The 16,392-nt window shown below is 36.8% G+C and overlaps 1 protein-coding gene across 6 annotated transcripts in view; it reads right to left on the bottom strand.

Annotated features, from left to right (window-relative positions):
* Window positions 1–16,392, bottom strand: part of DMD (dystrophin) — a 1,040,101-nt gene that overhangs the window by 583,669 nt on the left and 440,040 nt on the right. For all 6 annotated transcript variants that reach the window (XM_033147196.1, XM_033147200.1, XM_033147197.1 and 3 more), the window contains 8 exons: window positions 15,480–15,650; window positions 13,683–13,865; window positions 13,056–13,190; window positions 11,966–12,115; window positions 8,245–8,406; window positions 3,987–4,097; window positions 2,189–2,362; window positions 1,911–2,066 (listed from right to left, as the gene is read on the bottom strand). In XM_033147196.1, coding sequence (XP_033003087.1) covers window positions 1,911–2,066; window positions 2,189–2,362; window positions 3,987–4,097; window positions 8,245–8,406; window positions 11,966–12,115; window positions 13,056–13,190; window positions 13,683–13,865; window positions 15,480–15,650 — 1,242 coding nt within the window. The remainder of the gene's footprint in view (window positions 1–1,910; window positions 2,067–2,188; window positions 2,363–3,986; window positions 4,098–8,244; window positions 8,407–11,965; window positions 12,116–13,055; window positions 13,191–13,682; window positions 13,866–15,479; window positions 15,651–16,392) is intronic.

Below are 16,392 nucleotides of genomic sequence, written 5' to 3'. Positions count from 1 at the left end.
GCAGACACCAAGAATGATGAATCAATGCTGAAGAGAAGCAATCAAAGTAGCAACTCTTCAAACACAACTTGTTATCAGAAATTATAATGAAAATGACTATTTTTTGCTTTTTGCTATGCAGTTAACTACTTCAGTATTATCATACCCACCTGAATTCTCTTTTAGTTTAACTTCATACTTCATTGTTTTGAAATGAGACAATGAAGACAAATAAAGACAAATAAATAATCGCCTCCCCTTTAGCCTCAGTAGCTTCTTGTTAGCACCCTTGGGAATTTCTGATCCATGGGCTTACGCTTATGACATGGAAAACTGCACTATGTGAATACTTTAGTATTTAAATTTAGTAGTTAGTAGCTAAATGTTTTTAGTATTTAAATTTAGTAGTTAGTAGTTAAATGTGTTTAACTACTACTGAGCTTATTCCCCCATTCTTTTTCATATATGCACAGTTAATGCAAAAAGCTGTTGATAGTTGAAGTTTAACATTTCCATACTATTCATTAGAGGGGGGAATCTGCTGTCTTCTGCATAGTACTAGCAATGCAACCTCTTGCATATTTCACTCAGAAGTACCGGTAAGTTTGCTGGTTTCAACAGATCTCAGTGCTTCATTCAGTATATAAGATTGCAGCCACAGTCCATCCTGGTTGTTTTGCTTTTGGGACAAAGGGACCATTTGAATTCTAATGGGACTGTTTATTTCTAGAAATGTAAACTTTGAAATAGTTAAGAGCATACAAAACTATATACGAGTGGTGCTTCGCTGAGTTTAGAGAAATAATGACAGGTGCAGTTTTATATATATTGCTGCTCCCCCCCCCCCTTTATTTCAACTAGGAGAGTTTAAGAAGAATTGTATGGTTGGGTGTACACTATAATGGGTAATATCACTTTATTTCCCCATTTTTGATTTACATGTTATAAAAGAAATGTAGGAAATACTGCCATCTTAAGGTCTTTCTTTTTTACACAGTTAACTCCATTTACAATTTCATCTCACAACAGTTGAATCAAAGTACACATTACATGACTATTTATTTATTTAAAGCAGGATTAGTTTAGAATTTGGTTGGAGGAAGGGCTGGTGGTAAAAGGCTGCTTTCTTCTGAAGTCATTTATCAGGTTGAAATGACCCTGTCCAGAATGCTTTTTCACCTAAGGAAAACATATACATGCTCTTCATATCTTCCTGTCCAAAAGGCTCTCTTCACTGGCACATTAAAATCCTCATTTAAAATGGCATATTTCACATTGGCATGTGCTAATTAATTTTGCATTTTCCTATTCTGTTTTCTTGACTGTAGGCCATAGGGGCAAAACCTGCATTTACTTATTTTTTTAATAGAAAGTATCAAGTATTTGCAAGTTCTCTTGAAAACCATCATCCTGAATATGAAGGCCAGTCCTCCATATATCTAATTCCACACTTAGAAATGTCACATAATATAAAAAAGAGAATATTGGTTCACATATGGGTCAAAGATCTTTTTGGAGGATGCATGTTTATCCTATCTTTACAGAGTATATAATAAAGCACTGTTATTATCTGTTGCGCTTAACATATATTTAGTGCTAAATGTGTTCCCCATTTTCTTCCAATTGAATTCGAAAGATAAATTTGGACAGAAATAAAAAAAACACCTAGCTGCCAGCTATGTCAAAGGGATGTAATGAATTTAATATAAGATTCAACCTTAGCTGAAATTATATTGTTTAGTTACATTATTTCAATATATAATTGGGCCGCTCTGAATAGTCAGTTAACAAAATCTTTTCTCACTGAGAAAGGAAAGACAAATAAAATTAATTTAACAGAGGAAAGAAAAATAAATTACAACAAAATGGAAGAGATATATTTCACTTTACAACTGAGAGGCAGACTTAGCACTGAAAAGCGTAGAACATACCTTGGCACCAAGATCATTATATTGTAATTTCAAAGCTGTTAGCCTTTCATCCAGTTCTTTTGGGTTCTCCGTTTGCTGTTTTTGCACAATCTGACGCCCAGTTTTTATGACTGTTTCCACTTCAGATTTCACTTCACTGAGAGTTTTATACAATTTCTAGCCAACACAGAAAGGGAAATGTTTAATTTCACTGAAATTACTGATTTTTGTGAAATGTCATAGGTATAGTCCAATAAGTTGCCTTACATGTGAACTATTATTTCATTGTAAATACTCACCATACAGTGATCAAGCTGGGATTGCACTGCTTCCTGCTCAACACTCCTCAACTCCAACTTCGGCACTTGCGATTTCACTTCATCTAAAATTATTTTACATTCCTGTAAGCGCTGCTCAAAATTGGCTGGCTTTTGGAACAAGCGAAACTTCATGAAGACATCTTGTAGCTTTTTCTGAAAATAATATATGAGATGAAAGGAAGAGGGGTGCAAAGTATGCAGATTAAGTCATTATGCTAATACAGTCACGGTCCTGATTTTATGAAGACTTTTAAAATAAGGGACAGAGCAGTCCTACTTCCACATACTGAGGTGAAACTTGGACATTTCCTTTATTTTTCTTTTGAAAGCATGTCTAGGCAGCTTAGCAAGCAATTACACTGTGCCCTCCTGTGTAGCTTCCTTTGGATTGATAGCAAGTTCCCAAGAATTTAAAGAATGCTACACAAACGATCAAATAGGTTGTTATATTGAGTTGCATTTCCTTAGAATATTTAGTCTGCAAGTGTATTATTAGTTTCAGGTCATATTCAGGCACCCCTGTCCTGTACTGGGAAATTTTTAATTTCCAATATTAGTTTTACAATTTTTTATGTGCTGTAAGCCGCCCAGAGTGGCTGGGGAAACCCAGCCAGATGGGCGGGGTATAAATAAAATTATTATTATTATTATTATTATTATTATTATTATTATTATTATTATTAGATGGCAACATAAGAAAGAATCCAATGGTAAGATGCACATGAATAGCATTTTTTTCTTCTTAACAGGAATCGCCACCCACTGCACTACATTAGAGTAAGCTTGAAAGAGCAGATAAGAACCAAAATAGTAAATATGAGTTATCATCTTTAACCACTGGCAAGTTAATGTAGCTTTCCATAAAAGTATGGTTTAGTTTGTTTTCTTTTTCCCAAACCTGAAGCTTGCACAAGGTCTGTGGAATGTTTCAGACTGTGCATAGTTAAACTTTGGAACTCCCTCCCACAGGAGACAGTTGTGGCCACTAACTGGATAGCTTTAAAAGTGAATTGGACTAATTCATGGAGGATAAGGCTACTAATGGCCACTAGCCATTATAGCTATGCTTCGCTTCCACAGTCAGAGGCAGTAATGCTTCTGAATACCATTTGCTGGAAAAAATTTTTGGGGTGTGTGTTATGCTCAGGTCCTGCTTGCAGGTTTCCCACGGGCAACTCATTTGCCACAGTGAAAACAGGATGATGGACTAGATGAGTCTGATCCAGCAGGATCTTCTTATAATCTTATTTTTGGAACATCTGGCTGCCATGCCTTTTTAAGAACTTGCTCTTTAAAACTACTGTTTACTTCACAAAATGTTTGCCATCAGGCGTGCTCTTCAAGCAAACAGTAAGTTTAAAACTCTCTTGGGATTGCTGATCTGGCCTCACAGCTAAAAAAATTCTGACCAAAGAATTTATTTTTGTGACAGAAGGGTATTTGTGAAGATGAAAATAACGAGAAGAGGTTTTTCAAATATGTATATTTTGCATTAACAAAAGCATCCGTTCTGAATTCCCTGAAACAAGGTACCTCAACCCTGTACATTTTTATATAGATGCTGGTTTTTCCCTTGGTCTCATTGTAAATCAAATAATAATGTTGTAAGTTAAGCAAGCAGGACTTTCTTCCTCCCCTCCAAAAAAACCACCACCACCACCAACAGCTATAGAAAGTATAGCTGATTCATATGTAATCAATGATTGCTTATTTTGTTTTGTGTATTTTAAAGAAGGGATTCGAACTAAGTATGTAAAAGAAAGTCAAATTTACAAACCTGTGCAGTATCGATTTGGGAGAATATCCTTTTGGTGGCATCCTTACCCCGGTTCCGTTTTTTCATTTCATCCAAACTAATCTCATGGCTTGTCAACTCTGATTGAATTTTCTGTTTGGCGGAAAAAAAGATGTGTTTAAAATCAAAGTAGATTATTTTGACAGGGAAATATATAAGGTCCAAGCTCTGGAATAAATCATATGAGATTACTAAGATTGTGACACTGTCTTGTGCTCCACTTGGTATACTCTTCTTATTGCTTTAAAATGATAGTAACTTTTATGCCCACTTGGACATAAAACAATTTTTTTGAAGAAAATAACAATTAAATTGCATTGTAGGTACATACTAAAGGCTTCTTCATCAGGGTTACAATTCTCATCCCTATGAAAACTAAATATAACTATAGAAAACAATTAAATGTGACCAAAAAGGAGGGTTATAGTAGACGAATTGGTTTTTTTAAAAAAAGGTTTTGCAGGATGATTCTAACATTCAGATTGAAATCTTTTTTCCATGTATTTGATAAACTGCAGTATCTTAATACATTATGTATTAATAATATATTAAAAGTAATTAAAAGTAATAAAGCAGGTCTTAGGTTTAAACTAAATGCACTTTCTCATTCCCTGTCAAGCACAATAAATACACACCACCACTCTGAAGCAAGTATATGAAATGTAATAATCTCAGTGATTTTTCCAGCAAGTATTTCTGTCTGTTATTTCCAACAAGAACCAGTGATTGGTGAAATTACTCCAATGCAAATTTAAACCCTTTACACCTCATGATAGAGTAGGCTTATAAGAAGAAACCAAGTGTCTTTGCACAATACTGACCAATGCAATGTCACACAAAACAATTCATATCCTACACACTGAGATGAGCTAATTTAGACCAATTCAAACCAATTTATATGGCAATTGTTGGAAATGAATATCTGCTAGTGTATGAACTAAACAATTACCAGAGAGAACAGCTATACCAGGAAATATCTGGCAGCTTTCTTTCTCATCAAGATGAATATTAGGGACCATTTCTGCAAAATGTGGGAGGAAAATCTGTCAGAAGGTTTTATCTAGACCACATTTTAATCAAATCAGCCATTCACTCTCTCTCTCTCTATTCCCTAGAAGTACAAGGCTAAAGCTGGATATATCTTCTGTCCAATAACATAAAGTCTGTAATTCCATTAATGAGTATTTTTGTTAACTGAAAATGAACAGATGCGGTAAAAGCAAGAAACTGTATGAAATTTGGCTTTTTCCTCACATGCTCATTTACTATGTAGGTGACTTTATCCACCAGCAGTTAACATGGATGCAGAGAGGAGTCTGACAAGCACGTGGGGACACTCCCAATCTTGCAGCACACTCTGCCCAGCACTATTTATTGAGATGTTTATGGAAGAAGAGGACAGATGCAACAAGGAGTTCACATAGAAGACAATAGTCTCTTTTGCATGTCCCTTTCTCCACTTTGATCTTGGGGTGATGGGGCAGGGTAGAGTTAAAGGTTTAATTTAAACATGAAGCTGGGCATGTAAAAAAAAAAAAAAAAAAAACCTACCCATGCAGTGCTCCATATGCCTGGTGTCTCATTTAAAACAGGTTTCCCCGTCTGAAGGTGCAGCATTAACACTCTAGAAATCTATTGCCTAGGTCAGGCACAGGCAACCTTCGGCTCTCCAGATGTTTTGGCCTACAACTCCCATGATCCCTAGCTAACAGGACCAATGGTCAGGGATGATGGGAATTGTAGTCCGAAACATCTGGAGAGCCGAAGGTTGCTGACCCCTGGCCTAGGTGGACACATTCTGGCATACAGACACATACCGGTAGATAAATTCTTATTGGTCTTCTACTCAACATGCTTAAAAGGGGGTGGAATATAGTGAAATAAAGCCCCTATGTGACTCTTCCTCTGCTTTCACACTTGTCCATTACCAAAATGGGAAATAGAAGATAAAAGGGGTGGGTGTGGGGTTAGAAAAGTAGAAGGATTAAAAGTCTCTTCCTTGCACCCTTTTCGGTCAACCCTAGGAGAAATTAACAAGGTTTGTAATGGAAAGGGGGTGGAGAGTTGCACACTTCAGGAGGCAGATTTAGCCCATGTGATTGCCACTTGACAATTCATACTTGACACTGTATAATAAAGTATTATAAAGTTTCCAATCAGTCAGTTAATCAGATGCATATGAATTATTAGCACACACACACATATTTTCATTTGTGTTCAAAATAAAATAAAGCTTCCAGAAATTGGACAAGTCTAGCTACTCTGATTAAACACAAGCACATTTGGTTTATCAGAGATGGACAAAACAAGCCCACAAATGGTATGGAATAACCCACCCATTAAAATATTTTATGTATGCATAATAGGGAAAGATGGAAACTATCCAACATGCTACAGAGAAGAGGAGACAGAGAAGCACTATTTTATTGCTATTGTGGCTGTGATGCATTTACAAAATGTTGTCACAAATATAAAGAGAATTAATAAAATTTGAGATTATGCTTTGGGGGAAAGGACACAAGCATATTGAAAATTGTTCACCAATTACTGTATATAAAGTTAATTGATTAAAAAAATTTAGAGCAGGGCCCGGGTAGAGCACATGCATTGCAGGCAAGAAGATGGTTGTATTGCCAGTCAGTGCAGACAATGTTGAGCTAAGTCTTGGTATATGGCAGATTTGTATTTTCCCAATAGTTAACTAGTTCTATCTCTTTATGTCTGTCATATCCGTTGCCTTCCACATCATCTTCATTTCAAGTTAACAATACAGTATATTTTATTTCATTACCAAGCTGTGACTCCTTTTCTATAATTAGAAAAACCTCTTTTTGTCACAAACTTCTGTTCTTTGTCATAAGATTGCTTAACCTTAAGAAATTAGCTCACATAAAATATTAAGACTGCTTCTGTAATATCTGCAGTTTTCAAGGGATTTGAAGTGGTTTCATGTGGCTGGTTTTACTTCCCCTACCCAATTTATTATTTTGTTTCTTCAGATGCATCCTTAGGAGATAATTTTTTTTAAAGTGAATAATATAGCTGTTTGAGGAAAATAACTGCTGCATTAAATGCAGACCGATCTTATAACATACTGGCCTCCCCACTCAAAAATGGGATTGACCTAGAACCATATTTATTAACAGTTACAGGTAGGTAGCCGTGTTGGTCTGCCATAGTCTGAAGAAGTGTGCATGCACACGAAAGCTCATACCAAGAACAAACTTAGTTGGTCTCTAAGGTGCTACTGGAAGGAATTTTTTATTTTATTTTGTTTTGACTTATTTATTAACTTTGTCACATCTATTTATCGAAGTCCTTGTAAGACTTCCTTGAAAACCACAAATTATGTTTTGCAATACAATCATTATTGATGTCTGAAAGCCACCTTTTTCATATAAGGGAAGGGGTTTTGAAATTCAAAATATAAACTGCATTCATCTTAAAATTCTTCTTATATATTCCACCCAATTCCAGAAATCTGTGTTTCGTTTTGGCTAATGTATCCTTTCTTACAAATACAATTAATGGAAGTTACATAATTCAGAAATGTTCTTAAAATGTGAAGCAAATATTGACAGACACAAAGCTAAGGAAGGAAGGAAGGATGTGGCAATATTTTTTATTTCATTTTATGTGAGATTATAGCTCCAATTCTATACAGTACAGTTTCCTGGGAGTAAATCCCACTGAATTCAATGGGGCTCACTTCTGAGTAGACTATATAGGATTGTACAAGCATGTAACTATCCAGTATCAATGATTGCATAACTCAATAACTATTTATGGGATATCTAATCTGCTTTACTAAGAAGTTAACTAAAAGTAGTGAAGATGATGGGTCATTTATGCCATGATAAAAATAGCACTATAGGGAGTTACAGTATTCATGTTGTTGCTTCAAGGTTACAGCACAACCTTCACAAACATTTAATGAGTTCACAAACATTTATATTAGTGTCATATAATAATTTTATGTCAGCATAAGGACAGATAAAATAAATCTAAAAACACGAATTTGCTGCAAAATAAATGTGACCTTTTAAAGATTATATTACTATGCACATCTGTATTCTATTAAGTAGATTTGCAAGAAATGGATTCCAAATTAGGCTTCCTAACCCCAGCTGCTGAAAATTCTAGAAATCATCATCTTTGAGGAAAAAGCCAACCAAATTAAAGGAATCATACTGACCACTTGAATGATAAAGCTATTTAAACTAAAGTCCACAAGACTCACCTGTGCTTCTTGAGGTACTTGTGCTGCATCAATTCTGTCGGCAATATAACCAGTTAACTGTCGATCAATGAAAGCAAGAGACTCTTGAATTAACTGAAGGGTTTTGTCAATCTCTTGTGCAGAGTGGATACTTTGTTCAAGAACCTTTTGTCTCCTCACAGCCTGAAAAATAAAGGAAAAGGAGTATTAGCCATTCAATTTTTCCTTAATGCTGTTAAAACACACACAGGTTTTAGTACAAACTTGAATTTCATACTGATACACAACCACCTTTTTGTAAGATAAATTTCGCCTTTTTTTGCCAGCCATTTTGTTTTTTAAATAAATAACCACAAAAAGTCAAAATTCCCTAAAATTTCCTAAATAACCAAATCAAATAATGAGGAATTCTATAGTGAGTAGAAGACTGCAAAACTAAGTCCTGCCATTAGATAGTCTTGTTCATTCTGAAGCCTTGGGCGGATCCTGATCTCATTATATATGTCAGGAGATTTCCTTTGGTCAGAACAAAGTTGCCGTCATCATAGTCCACTTACAGATAATCCACTGCAATAAGTGAGAGGGATGAAAGTGCTGTTTATAAAACAAACTCTCACATAGGATATAAATAGTCTCTTAGAGCCTGGATTAAATGGTAGTACTCCCAGGAATGATTAGAACTCTTAAGTGTTGTCTTGACTATGTATGGTTCACTCCTCACCTTATTATAATATTTCTTAATGGTACAGCATTCAGCAAAATGTTACAAAAACTGGGGAAAGCAAGAGTCAGACTGTTCCTATTACTACTATAGCAAGTCACATTACTTTAAGCCTGCCCTATGACATTAGCGAAACCCCGCAATATGGTTACTAAGACCATCTTTGGTTTTACATTTCCCTTTGCCCCTCTTTACATACTTAATAGTTTAAGATGATGGCACATGCGATTTTCAGCTTAGTTTTTCACCTCCTTTCATATTCTGCCTTCTCATAATTTAGTTTTATCTGCATTGACTCTGCATTATTCATTCTTTTAATAGGCTATAAACCTAACATTTCTATTCACTCAATAAACCTGGAGGTCAAGTCACACTACACATTAGAGTTACCAGTTATATTTCCAAGGCCATATGAAGTGTAACCTTGAGGTCAAGGACTCAAAAGTAATGTTATGGAAAAAAACTATTTTATAAAAGCATTCACCAACAGGGAACAGAACAGCTGAACGGCTTTCGCCATTTCTTTTCCTGTGACGGTTCATAATGGAATGTAGTGAATATGTCTTCACTCACATAGCAACAAATTGCTGTGCGCGTTGTAAAACAAACATGGATTTTTGTGGTAATGGTGTTATGAGAGCTCACTTTTATATCTTTCTTATATCCTGGGACACAGGAGAGGATTACCTCAGCCACTTCAAATGTTCTGTCATACATGCACACTGTATACGGTACAAATAATGCTTTTTTAAAAACCCATCTAGTTCCTTTGTAACCGTCCAATCAATAAACCACAGAAAAAAGATATATGACTCAATGAAAATATATATATCATTTTACATTTTAATGAGGGTGCTATAATAATGAAGGTGTTTTTCAAAGGGAAAATATTTAATTACCAGTGTTCTTGATTCCTCCTGCCAGCTTTATCCACAATGAGGCAACACACTGGTCACAGAAGCATGCAGCAGCATTCGCACAAGTGTCAGGAGCTGGCCAACTCCTTTGTTAATGCTAATTAACACAGAGAGTGATCATGTGGATTGTTGGCTGGAATCAGAGAGGAGCGCCTTTGGGGGTAAGAATTGTGATGAGGGTTTAGGAATGTCCTGTGTTATGCTAATTGATTATCAGGAGGGTTATGTGGAACTGGAGGGATCTGGATGTTCAGAAATAAGGGGAAAGATTAGTAAACTACCTTGGTGCTTCGGCCCTTGGGAATTTGATGTTCTTATCTACCATAAGTCTACTGCCTGAAAATTTCAAATCTTTATCTTTCCACATTCACTGCCTTTGAGGACAGCCTCCTTACATTCCAACCTCCATCCCCTGAACATAATAATTCACAGCTCAGGTTGTCAAAGAACTATTGCATAATTGCTTCCTGTGCAACCTGGTTGGTTGGGCAGAAAATGGGTATAAAACACTTTCCATCCCATGCTTTCTTTGTTCCCCCTTTTCTGCTATCCCCTTGTTTGCTGTTGCCTACCTTTACAACAGTGCTGTGTGCAGCCAGTATTTCCTTGGGCAGGGAGGGCAGACAAGGTCGGTAAGAAGGTATATGGAAATGCTAGCTAAGAAAGTATTATTTTTTCTTAATCCGTGCTGATTCTGTACTCCAAGTATTCTTAAACTGCTGATTTATTTTATTAGACATCTTATAGTGCATTGGGTTTTAGGATTCCTCTTTTGTTTTTTCTTTCCAGTAGCACCTTAGAGACCAACTGAGTTTGTTCTTGGTATGAGCTTTCGTGTGCATGCAGACTTCTTCAGGTATCTGAAGAAGTGTGCATGCACACGAAAGCTCATACCAAGAACAAACTCAGTTGGTCTCTAAGGTGCTACTGGAAAGAATTTTCTATTTTGTTTCGACTATGGCAGACCAACACGGCTACCCACCTGTAACTCTTTTGTTTTTTATTCCAGATAAATTTTGCTGCCTTCTAAAGTGAGGTTCAAAAGGGAAAATCCTTTGTTTTCCCATTTGTTTTCATGTTAATGTTCCATTTATTTTGTTTTCTATTTATTGAATTTTTTTCCATTTATTTAATTTAACGAACTTACAGACTCTTCAATAAATATTCATCCCAACATGGTTTACAAAGCAATGTACACCAAAAGAATAATAATTTAAAAACAGTAATTACTACTCAAAAAGGCAATCTGGCCAAAGGCACCTCCTCCCCTTACTTCTCACCAAAGCTACTTTGCCCCTTCCCATAAATTAACCATACCCTAAACCAACACAGTACTATTTATACAACACAGATTCAGTCTTTAAGGCTCGTTTAAATAAAGTCCTATGGGGCAGAGTTGGCATGCCTATGAGGCAGGGTGAAGCAGCCACCTTAGGAGGCAGAAGTGCAAGAGGCAGAGCTCTGTCCTCCCATTGCTTCTGCTGCCAGCTGAAGGCCTTCCCTCTCACAGACAAGAGGGAGGTATTCCAGCATGCAGCACTGCTGCCACTCGTCTTACCCGTCCCCAGGCAGAGAAGCGAAGCAGCTATGCTTTGCGGAACGCCCCAGTGGTGAAATGGGGGGGGGAGAGAGGCAGGATGTGGCAGCACAGGTGCCAAAATGTGCCACCCCTGCCACTGGGGATACATCAGGTTTACATCTAAGCTATGCTCTACTTCCATTTTGCCCCATCTTCATCGTGAAACGGGACTGCCAAATTTAAAGGAACTGACCATTCACTCTTAAACCGGAAAGCGTCTTTCTTGTCAACTCTGAGAGCTTTGGAGTACATGTATGTAGATTTCCTAGAAAAATTGATACCAGGTAGACCCTCTTATACACATATAAAAAGACACAAAACACATACACAGAGAGCTGCATAAGTTAATCGGTCCTTTCCAAATCTGTCACAACTTTTGCTGGTTTCTTCTTGCATCAATACTGTTGTCCGCATCTTTACAACACAGTATTTTATAAGACACATAACTTTACCTTTCAGCTTTCCTGTTAAACACAGTGTTTAAGAGAAAAGTATGGGGGAAGGAAATTATTTCATAAAATGTACCTCTTGTTGTAGCTCTTCCCACCGAGTATTGAACTTCTCCAGTTTTTCATTGATCAGTTCATCCAGTACTCCACCATCAGTTAAGGTCTGTGCCAACTCACGAATCTGATTGCGGTTATCTTCTGGGTGTTGCATTAATGTTTCCAGAGACTGAAACATCCATAAACTATTATTTGTTTTTGCTATTCCCCTTACACCAAACAAAGGAGCCTTTAAAGTTCTTGTTAAAATAAAAGAAGCAATAAACCTTACATTTCCATTAAAATAGAAGAGTATTTATGAGAAAAGTAAAGCTCATCACTGCAACATTTTCTGGCACAAATTATCTGAAATGTGACTAGGCAAACATTAACAAAGGCTTAGTTACCACATCAACATAATAAACAGTGTGGCTATAATGTATGCTACCTTGCTGAATTGACCATCAACACAACCAACCAAATTAGGTAACTAGAAACTACTGAATTTGTGATGCTACTCCTTCATTTTTTAAACAAGAATTGTCAATGCTTTTTTAATAACTGGAGTGATTCTGGGACCTTTGAAAAATACTTTTAAAGGCTTTTATTAAATCCCTGGGTCTGTCAGACGTCTCTGCAGCAAAACAAGGGAAATGTGATAAATTTAAGTAAAAGGATCTAATTGTAGAGTACAAAAACCTGCAATCCTACCCAAGATTGCTTGGGAGTAATTGCCATTGGATTTGCTTCTATAGAGATGTGGATGTCTGTATAAGTTATTTGGGAGGGCATGTGAAGCTGGCTTCACAGGCATCAGACAAATTATAAGTTTATAAAGCATTTGAATTAAACATCTTAGTTTTTATTTTGAAGACTGCATTATTCTTTTTGACAGCTCCAATTCCACTCTAAGAATGCTGGGGCCTATTTGAACCCTGTGTGTTCATATCTTCCTTTAGTACAAAGCAATGATAATAATAATTGAAAATCTAATGGAACACAGTTCATGGAAAATATACATATGGGTGCATAGATCACAGCACACATTGAAGAATATTACGCTTTGATTTAACACAGAAACTTTTTATTGGAAAGGTCTGCGTGTTCCTAACCAGAACGTCAGTACTTACATCTAGTGCTTCTGAGATCTCTTCTGTGCCTTCTTGAATATTTTCCGTTGCCCTGAGTTTTGATTCTATCTCATTCAACCATTTGTTTTCAACATCCAAGTATAACAATAATTCACGCCAACATGCCCATACCTCCTGATGAATGAGTTTTTAAAAAGAAATGAATTTTAATACAGAAATGCTTGAAAATGTTTTTTTACCAGGACATGTGTTATTGGTTTACCTATATAAATGCCACAAATAAGTAAATAAAATCAGGTCATTTCAAAATTCTATATTAAAGTAGATAGAAAGAACAAAATAATGGGTTTTTTGTTAAACTGCACCATGAAGTTATAGGGATATATTTAATAATCCTAGGAAAGTGGCGTAATTTTTAGGATATATTTTAATCCACTTAGTAATAAACAAAAAAAGTAATACAATTCTGATTAAGATAAACATGGAAACCACGGTAGTTGGGGCTGATGAGAATAGTAGTCTAAAGCAGCTGGAGGGCACCAGCTTGCAGTAGGCTATATTAAAGACTTATGAGGGCAAACACTGATTCACGACAACTGTCCATTAGCTGCTATCTTTTCTGTTACACTTTGGAGTGGTCTAACGTTACCAGGAGAAAGAACTGACCTCCAACGTTTTGCACTTCCCGTTTAGCCTGCTGCAGAGTCGCTGGTAGTTCCTAGTTAGAACATCAAGTTCCTTTTTTAAGGCCTCGTGAGCTGCAGGTGGAGCCCTTGCTATAAAATTGTTCACCGACTCTGTGAGAAGCCTCACTTTTACATCTTTCTGTGTTGCCTCTTCTTTTGCTCTCTGAAAATATATAAATGTATAACAATCCATTATGATACCTGAAAATAAAGCAGTTTATACTGGGGTAAAAATACTGCATTATTTGAAAAGAATGTAATATAATTTTGCCTGATTTTCCTTGCCACAAAGCAGTAGTTAAAAAGATGAGTGATCAGCTCAATAGCCCCTTCGCTCAAATTTCTCTGCTCCATATTCATGTTGTAAAGCAGACACAGGCAAACTTGGCCCTCCAGATGTTTTGGGAGTACAACTCCCATCATCCCTGACCACTTGTCGTGTTAGCTAGGGATGATGGGAGTTGTAGTCTCAAAACATCTGGAGGGCCAAGTTTGCCTATGCCTGTTGTAGAGGCTCATATTTTCAAAGCAAGCATTAAGACCCCCTCCACTTCCTCTTCCTCCCCACCTATTCAAGATCTGGCATGTTCCTTTTCTCACTGTCCTCATTATTTGGTAGTGGCTACTGCTCTGGGGTTAATCAGCCCAAGGCCTGGTTGAAGAGAAACGTTTCTGCCTGGTGCCTAAAGGTGTATAATGAAGACACCAGCCAAGCCTTCCTGGGGAGAGCATCCTACAAACATGGAGCCACTGCAGAAAAGGCCCGTTCTTGTGTTCTCAGGTGTAATTGATATGGGGTGTATAGTTTTGAGTTTTCATTCCTTTTTGCTGTCTTAAGTAATATAATCACATACCATGCACACTCTGTGTGCATCATTCTGAGTCCTTACCTCAGCTACATAGCAGGCTCTCCTTGACATGGGTGCCTGAATCTTTACAAGGCAACTTGTAGTGCTGCTGCAGTGACCCCCTGTGTAAAACTTGTAGGAAATATTGCAAAATACAGTGCTATTTCTCTTATTACAGCTACTGCTGTCCTTGCTTCTGGTTTAGAGTTAAAGAGCTGAACCAGGAAACAAGTCCCCACATTGCCAATATCTAAAGTGGCACTAAATGAGGGTGCCAAACAGCTCTGGCTGTACTATTGCCAACATGCATTAATACCATATCAGATAAAACTGAGAAAGCCCGCAATATAGTCAAAGAATGAAATGAATCTATATTCAATGGGAACATTTCCCTAAGTAACATCTCTAATTTATAGGTATAAGTTAGCATAGCAGGGATTAATCATTTGTTCTATATGTTGTGGGAAAGCAAAATGAAAGCACAAATGGTTGCTGAATGCAACCTTCTTATTCCCATTTATGAGTGCCTCCAATTTCTGAATTCCATCTGGGAGAAGTTGCATTCAGAGGAATAATAGCCCAAGAATTATATACCATCTGATGCAATTATCATAGAAAAAAGAATGGAAGCATATGAGAACAGGTGCAGAATTTGATGTGGGTACCCACAAACGATAAGGACATATACAAATGCAACACTAAATCCAATTAAGCATGGGGGAGGGGAACTTATAGAAATGCAATTCTTTGATGAGTCAAAAAACTTATAACAGATGCTAAATTGAAGTGAAATTACTTTAAACCACCTATTGCTTCAAATTTAATAGTTCTCAAGTGAAGCTCCAATAGCCAGCTCTTTCAAATGAACCAACAGATTGTGTGTAACAATAACTTCAAGAAGAAGATCAGATACAAATTAAACAAGTTACCTTCAGTTCCTCAACAGCTTTCTGTAATTCATCTGGTGTTTTATATTCAAAATCTCTCTCAAGGTACTCTTCTTCTGCTTGTGTAATCCACTCATGCATCTCTGATAAATCCTTTCGAAGACTCACAGTCTTATCCAAACCACTTTTCAGCGCTGCCTTCTTAGCATAGGCCTTAAAGAAAACAACACGATTTCCTCTTGTAAACACTAGTTCAGACATTAATTGAATATTAAAGCAAATGCCTAGCATAACAAGATTCAATTTTAAGGAAGAGGTTGAATCTAGACTTCCCCACTTGTGAATGAAGGGGCTCCTTTTGTTCATTGGGGGAATGTGGATCCAGATAGACTACTGCTGGAGAAAAGGGGAAGGGAGAGGTAATTTTCACTAATTTTTCCTCGAGCCTCCACACCCACCTCTCATTTTGTTTTTGAGGTTCCCCCAACCTCCAGTGCAGATTTGATTAACATCCCCTCTCCTCCTAACACCGGAAGCATCAAGTTAACGGGGTTCTGCTCTTGGAACTTGTTTTGCAAATGGCACAAAGAGATGCCAAGAAGTTGCCAAGTAGACATAGTGTTACTGTAAGAAAAATGTGATGCATGCATCATCTTATATGATAAGTAATCCGAAATGAAGTTCACTCTTTCTTCTTTCTACTGAAATGTTCTCTTTCTAATTTAGTAATATAAGATCCTACAGCCTTCTGTCTTGAAAAACGACACGGTGAAAATTTCATTACGTTTGCTTTTTTTCAGTACAATTGCTTTTCTGCTCTCTGTGTCTAACTTGTGGCATTTGAAGTTTGTAACAGACAGGAGCTTGTTACTGACAGATGTTATAATGTGCTGTTCCAAGCAGTTTAACTCAGAATCATAATGCTGCTTTATCAGTCCTTATGTTTTTTTTAAAG

The sequence above is a fragment of the Lacerta agilis genome, chromosome 4 (genome assembly GCF_009819535.1).
Source record: "Lacerta agilis isolate rLacAgi1 chromosome 4, rLacAgi1.pri, whole genome shotgun sequence".
In the NCBI taxonomy this organism is placed as follows: domain Eukaryota; kingdom Metazoa; phylum Chordata; class Lepidosauria; order Squamata; family Lacertidae; genus Lacerta; species Lacerta agilis.
This window is presented reverse-complemented; position numbering and strand designations above follow the sequence as displayed.